The 7,597-nt window shown below is 46.1% G+C and overlaps 1 protein-coding gene across 1 annotated transcript in view; it reads right to left on the bottom strand.

The window, feature by feature from the left end:
• Positions 1-1,655: 1,655 nt before the first annotated feature.
• The window catches only part of CALN1 (calneuron 1), a gene marked incomplete at its 5' end in the record, with an annotated part of 71,624 nt that continues 65,682 nt past the window's right edge, over positions 1,656-7,597 (bottom strand). The window contains 2 exons of the mRNA XM_009705114.1: positions 1,656-1,783; positions 2,966-2,968. Of these exons, the coding sequence (XP_009703416.1) occupies positions 1,656-1,783; positions 2,966-2,968 (131 nt within the window). The remainder of the gene's footprint in view (positions 1,784-2,965; positions 2,969-7,597) is intronic.

The following is a 7,597-nucleotide window of genomic DNA, read 5'->3' on the forward strand; positions in this document are numbered from 1 at the left end:
CACAGGAAACAGTCACCTACATTTACAGGAACAAGATCTCGCTGTTCCTTGCTGTTTCTGGAGCTCGCCCAGCCGGCACCATGAAGCCACCACAACTCCAACACCCGGGTGCCTCCGTGGACCTCCCTGGGAGCGCTCCCCACGCCAGCTCCATAAGCACCGGCTGGGAAACCTCTCCCACGAGAGCAAGGAAACCAGACCTCTCCTGGGGTGACACACAGGTACACAGTTCATCCGAAGGTAAATGCAAGGATTTGTGTCAAGTTTAAAAGGAAAAATGCTTTCCGATGTAATCCTGGCTCCAGGCTTGCCCAATCCTTGTGCTTTCCGCGGGACATGTTGTGTCTCTAGTCTGCATCGCTCCATCTTCTCCTTGCTACGCATTAAAATCTCTTCCAGGAAAAATAACTAACACTTGCAGGATCTGAAAGTCTGACACACTACATAACATATGGTTGTAGGCTCTAGTTTGATTCCTTCTTCTTTTGCTGCAATTTGCTTTGCAGCTTACCCTCTTTGGAGCCTGCCCATGGAACGGTGGTGGTGGTGGTGGTGGGATGGCTCCTGGGAGGGACTGGAGCATCTGACTGGTCAAAACCACGCACCACTGTGTAGGCAAAAATATAACCTCTCCCACAAGAAGGTGTCTGACATGGAGGTTTCACTGCAGATTACAACCAGGGCATATGAAGTGAAATAAATAAAAATTGCACAGGCAAGGAGAGGGGAGGAAAGACCTTTCTGAGCTCCCCTCATGATTTTCATCTCAGATAAGGTTATTGAAGGCCAATTTTATTGAAGAAGGGCAAAACTGCTGGAAAGCAAATGTTGTTGAATATGCAGACAGGACCAAATAGAGGAGTTTTAACTGGCGCTGGTGGTTGCAGAGTCATTTGGAAGACTGTGCACAAATCTCAGAAATGCCCATGTGTGAAAATGGGTGATGCTTCTCAAGTCTTGATGCACGGTCAGAAAAAATGGCAAACAGTCTCATGCTACCCCACAGTCTTGTGTCAAAGGTGGTGTTTACAAAGCAAAAATAGAAACTTTGTATGATACTGACAAATTCTCCTCTTTTTTACTCTGAAAATACTGTACAAGGATGCTCTAGCTCCCCTCTAATGCCATAAACTCAAAGGCATGGTCATAAGGGAAAAACAAAGTGAAACTGGAGTACATGAAGTCAAACGAACAGAACTTGCTTGTGGCAATGCTACGATCAACTTCCTGGGAATGTGGGCCCAGCGGAGAGCTACGCAGAATAGTCAGTCGGCCCCTAGGTTAAAAGACAGCCCTGCTGCAATAAGTCATGAGGCTGTGCCTCCTTAAAACTGCAAAACAGGCTGCTGGATGAAAGTTTCTTCCAAGTTACCATTGCTGTTTTGAAGCCATAATTCGGGACTCCTGTATATTTATTTTTTTATTGCATTAGGAAACAAAACCTTTAAAGCATTAAGACAGCCCTTTTATGTCCCTGCCAAAAGGATGTAGTTGATTCACAAGACACATTACGCTGCTGGCCTCAGGCTCCTTGACGAATGGTGCTTTATCTGCCTGCCTCTGTCTCTTTGCCGTGTGAGAGTCGGATCGGGGGAAGCTCACCCGGTGGCATGCGCATGCATGGTCAGTTTGGTTCACAGTGTCGTGGCGAGAGGCTACTCCATGCCGCTCCGCAGGATCTGGTTGGCCGCAATCAACATCACGCTTATAATAAAGGCCATGGCAAATGCGCAGATAAGGCTCTTCCGTACGCAGGTCTGTCTGTTCTGCTTCTGGGCGTGCACTGCAGGGAAGACAGAGGAAAGATGAGATGCTCAGTCAAGGTAATGTTTTCGTTTTCCACCCGGCTCAGAAATCCTCCTTTGCCTCTGATCATTACCTTGGCATAACCCTCTAGTCCACACCTCAGAGATACTCTGTGCTGGCCAAGTCTTACCTCTCCCTGCTGGGACATTTCCAAATAATCCACCTTACCTTTCATTGCTTCCAAACCAACTTTCATAATAGACCACCCTCTCATACTGCAGGAAGTCCTTTCTCTCTCATCTTGCCTTTTAAACCCTTCAAATGCTTGTAGGTGTGTTTTGGGTTTTCTGTCTGTATCTTCTAAGCTCTTTATGAAGTTCCCTCCAAAGTTCTTTTATCAGAAATACTGGTCTTCTGCGAATCCCTTAGACTCATCCAGGTCAACTGGGAATGAGCAGACATTCAAGATGTGCTCCCCGACAACACTTAAAAACCCACTGTGATAGCTCCTATGAGTATGCACAGTACATTAGTCATTTTGCCAAACTGTCTTTAGGTTTTCTATGCCTAAGCAAAATCAGACTTACTAAGAACCCTTTCAAACAAATGCTTGCAGAATAATTGCCAAAAGAGGTGAGAGTAATTTGCAGCAGTTAAAATGCAGACAGAGTTGGGATTTTTAGTGTTTGACTTACCTTTTTTTTTTTTTTAAGTTCATCAACGAGGATTAATGCTGTGACTTGCTAAAGCCAGTTCATGTCTCTGTCTTAGCCTCCCTACCTATCAACATCAGAAAAATACATGGTATTGGGGTACAGTGAAGATTAATCTGTTTGAAAAGGCCTTGAAGGTTCCCCAAGATAATCACAGACAGGCAGAAGATCCTCACGCACAGGATAGATAGTTCTGCCTTGCCGCTATGGGCAGTAATCCATGGTTCTCTTTTGGCCTGAGAAGGCTTGAACCCATCGCCTCTTTGTCATGGATGGATTTGTGATGATGGGAGACTTTCAGGTGGTTGACAACAAGCTCAGAATTACAATAAACTTAAAATGCAACCAGCAAAAGGCTCCAAGTGCCCATGTTTGGAAAAGTCCAGGAGAATGTTTTTAGAATATATGGAAATAAACCTTGTTCTGATCCAGGCTTGAACCTCATTGCCCAGAGAGCAGGAAGCACTGGATGCTGCATTTTGACCACTTCTTTCATCCCCCCTCACCTCCTCCAGCCAGGATTTAGCAGTGCCTGTGTCCTAATCCCAGCTCCCACGCGGTGCCCCAGCATCAGCTCAGCGCCGGAGGCAGAAGAAGCCCTCGTTAGGCAGCACTCGGAGTCAGACTGCCCAAGGCAGGGAAATGCTGCACTACCAGCGCTCCAAGGGACTCGCTATATTCTGTGCAGATAATGAAATCTCCCTTACGGCAGCTCTCCTAAATTACTTACTTTCTGCTTGCGCTGCTCTACTCCTTGATTCCTCTGCTCGCTTTTATAATGCACATAGAATCAATACTGTGGTTCCTTGGTTTTGTGCATGATGCCCCGGCACTTTGAAAAGCTTTAGTTATTTCTTTACTTATTTTTCTATTATTTCTGCATTTTGAACACACTCCCAGCCAGCAGACAAAACAGTGACACAAGCCATCACAGTCAGCATTGCCATTCAGTGTGGGGCTCTGGTGCTGATTACGGTGACTGGAAGCAGCAGTCAAAGACTGGCCAAGGCTTTTTGTGAGGGTAATTCTTCTATTCAAAGGAAAAGAGTGAAGCATGTTCAGTGTTTCTTGCAGAAATGTTCCTGAACTGAACGATTTCTTCAGTCTTCTGCTATAACATCAAGTGAAAATAGAGCTCTAAGGCAGCAGGATCCAGTTAAGTCATCGTTATTGTTCTTTACCAACTAAAGGTACACCAAATAGCTGAATAACCTACCAAATAACGGCAGAATAAAGGGGAAAGGGCTGTGCTGAGAAGTAGAGGTGTTGCAGACCCAGAGAGACCCTCTTGCTGTTGGTTGGGGCTCAGCAGGACCCTCAAGAAGATGAGCATTACAGTTCCTCTGCCCCCTGGCAATCCACAGGGAGACAAAGCAGCTGAGATTACTGACTTTCTTCACTGTGAATACAACTACGTGCTGCCTTGAGAACTGCCCTCTTAAATATGAAGACCTATTTGTCCCCCTTACTAACTGGTGAGTTTTTGCCCTCACTTCTCTCCTTTCTCCAAATTCATAGATCCTTTGAGCACGGCATCCGTGCTTTTTCCTGCTGGTGTCCATAGCTGGCACTATCGCAGGGCTCGATGCTTGAGCTGTTTTGCATTTGGTTGCCAGCAGGAGTTTTTAATACCCATGGGACATGCTGGAGTTTGGACGTGAGCTGGTTCCTTGAACACCGTCAGAGCCTGAAGCTCCTCTGGACATGTCCTGGCCCCTTCTTAGGGACGAGAGCAATTCACAGGCTGTCCAAATTAAATGAGATCTCAAGAAGCAAAGACAAACTGAGACTGGTTCATCCTTCATCTTGTCAACAAGGAGAGGACAGGCTGGTGAGGAGGACTCACCATGGTGTCACTAGTGACAGAGACAGAACTACCATCACTGTAACTTCTCCACCGGGACATGGGGTTAATGGGTCCAGCCCCTTTCAGGGTGCATCAGTCCACTGGCTGTGGTTGCTGGGCTGGTGGGCTGGTCACGATGATCATGGTGGGTTTGAGATGGTCCGGGTAAGCGCTGAGAGCCTTCTCATCTGCAGAAAAAGGCTTGCTAACATGAACAGCTACAGTGTATTTATAGTGGCTTCTGTCATAACCCTGCCAAAGGTGAGTGATATTTGCTTTCTCTGGCTAGCTAGAGTTATTTTTGTTTCAAGAGGTCACTTTTTCATTCCCAAGCCCTTAGCTGATGAGCGGATGCTCCTAGTGCTTGTCGGGGGGGAGCAGGGAGAGCAGCTGCGGCAGCACTTGTACATGCAGTTAATTCGAGTGTCAGGGCTGAGGATGAAATATCCGTGGCAGACAGCATGGGTCACTGTAACCAGCTGGTACTCTTGTTTGCCACAAGCTTAATGTCGTGATAAAGGGAACTGCCAGACAAATGATTTTTGCACTATAAATTTTTGATAGTACCATGTTGCTGCAAAAAGTTGTCCTTTTTTTTGTGTCTCTTCTCATAAAAACACTATTGTTGGCTCTCAACTTTGTTTTCCTGTCCTAAGCATTAATAAAAATTGAGAGAAAGGCCAAAGACATAACCATGCCTCCCTTCTGGTTGTATTCTTTATCAGTGGGCTTGGTGTGGGCTACTTGTACTGAGGAGTTAGGCATTTTCATTGCTTTGTTCTTCATCAAGAAGATGGCAAATGAAAACCCCTAGAAATGCACAGGAGGGGAAGTTGTAATGTAAGCCTAGATCTGATGTCTTGCAAATAACTCTAATGTTCAGAGTGAACTGAACAAAATCCTGGACTTGTCTATGACTATAATATGAATATTTGGGTTCCAGTGTGTGTGTGTATGAGTGTGGGAGAGAGAGAGAAGGTATATCGTCCATGTTGATATAGGAAGAACATTCCATATTTGTAAAGACTTTATTATGACAAGAAACCAAGATGGCAAAATTGTGAGAATGACAGAAATATCCATGTATTTGTACCGATGGCGATGTTTCCTGTACAATGTTGTTTAGCACCTGGTGGGGCTGAGCCAGCTAACCCCAGGCGTGGAGAAGGGGGGATGTCCCTGTCCACAGGGCAGAAAAAGGTTTCGGGGCTTCTCTTTGATGGCAAGAACATACCCAGAGGTGGCAGTGAGTGGAGATCGCCCATTTCAGCAAGGTACTACTGAAACTATAACTGCTGTCTCTCTTCCTGTAGGAGCCACTCCCAAATCTCCGTGAAAACCTTCGGGGCTCATCTTGGCTTCATTCCTACCCATAATTAAAGGCACTTCAATGGGGTGGATGAAATGTACATTAAATATAGATTACAGTGAGCCTCTAAGCTAGTCGCTTTAGGCTGCCTTTACAGTTGAAAGAAATAGGTGCTTTTTAAGGTGCAATTCATCTCATCCCAAGGTAGCACCTAAAATAAGCTCAAGGAATTACACCCAAAAAGCATCTCTTTCACTCCACTAATTAAGGAGTAAAGGGTGACTGACTTACATGGAGACACTTCTGTAGAGCCATTTAAGCTGTCCAACCTTCATAACAGCTCTCCCTTAGTGCCATTGATCCATGCCATGAGGCCCCATAATTTCTGCTTTTGAGCTCTGTAGGGATTTCAGTGTTTGGGAAATGGGAACGCTAAGGACACAAGAGGATCATTCAGGTAATGGCATGTCCAGCCTGGAGAGCTGCAGGGACACAATCTGCTCTCAGCCTGCCTTCTCTGGAAGAAATGCTCATGTCAGAGTTGCCATGGACCAGAACCGTCCCCTTCTTCTGGGACCTGAAGCAAAACTTTGCATCTTTGTTGACAGTGTTCAGTCGATCTTTATTCTCTGGTGGATTTGTGTGTGTGTGTGTGTGTGTATTTCTAACATCTAAAAAAGGGTCTGTTTTGCTTCTAGGTTCTGCCTAGCACCAGCAATGCCAACATCCCACGAGAAAAGCTGTTCTTGCTGTACTTTTGGAAGCTGGGACTTCCAAAATGAGATGGTTTTCGGACCCATTTTTTTTTTTTTGCGACTGGGATAGTTCACCCAAGTACCGGAGCTGAAAGAAGCCTGCATGCCTCTCGCTGCGGTGACAGCTGGCGCATGTCTCCACTGAATCAGCAGGTCAGTGGGGACTAACAACTCCATTCATGTAAGTAAGCATCTCTTCCTCCCTGCTGCTCTCCAGGAGGAACAAAAAAAAAATGTTGCTTGGCTTGATTCAAAGAGCGTTGCTGCTTGCCTCCCTCCTGCAGGCTTTTTAAAATTCAGCTGTGCTCTTCTACATCTTTTCTGCAGTATTTAGCAGAGGGTGAGTGTGCTGGATATAGCTGCTGAATCCCATTAATTACCCAGGCTAAGAATTGCACTAATATGTTTATCCTTTGCTTTGTTTTAAAGATGCTTCAGTGTCTCTGCCTGGTGCCCTTTCAGAGGCTATTTTACCCCTCAGACTATGAGAATTTCCTCCAAAATGACCTATATAGAGTGGCAGATCTGTGGGTGGGAAAGCGCAGTAGCTGTCCCAGGGTGACATGCACAAATCCTGAGGTTCTCTGTAGGTATCTCCCTGGACTTTTCTGTGCTTGAGATGACTTGTATCTGTTTAGTTGTTCCAACCAGCAATGCTTCGAAGCAGCACAAGTTCCTCTGGCCAAGAAAATCCTTCTCTCATGGTAGCTTAAAATGGAGCATGTTCTTGCCAGTGTTCGCTCCATTCAAAGTGCAAAATCCACTGCAAAACTTGAGGCCGTGTCTGATGCCAGTTGCTGATCACTTAATGGTCTTGTGGCACTGCGGAGAGGATGCTGTGTTAAGCAAATGTTTCCCTTTCTCTAGCTACCTCTGAGGATTGCTTAGACCTCAGTCTTGCAGACACTCTCACACGTGTTGAGGTGAGCTGTCCTGGGGGGTACCCGTACAGCATATTGAGGCTCCACACCAGGGGTCCCGACAGTGCCGAACAAGAGGTGCGCAGGGCAGTGGGATGCAGATGTACCGTCTCAGCTCATTGCTGGTGTTACAATGCGGAGAGACGACTCTCCCCAGCTGTTCCCTGGGAGTCCAGAGTAAAAGAACTTCTCTGTTTATGGAAAGACAACAGAAAGCTGGTGGAGCCTAGCACAGCTTGCTAGGGCAGGACCCAGTGCCAATAAAGTCCTTCCATGACAGGCTGAGATAGGCATATTTCTGTAGGGAA

Source organism: Cariama cristata, unplaced genomic scaffold (genome assembly GCF_000690535.1).
Source record: "Cariama cristata isolate BGI_N322 unplaced genomic scaffold, ASM69053v1 scaffold4158, whole genome shotgun sequence".
In the NCBI taxonomy this organism is placed as follows: domain Eukaryota; kingdom Metazoa; phylum Chordata; class Aves; order Cariamiformes; family Cariamidae; genus Cariama; species Cariama cristata.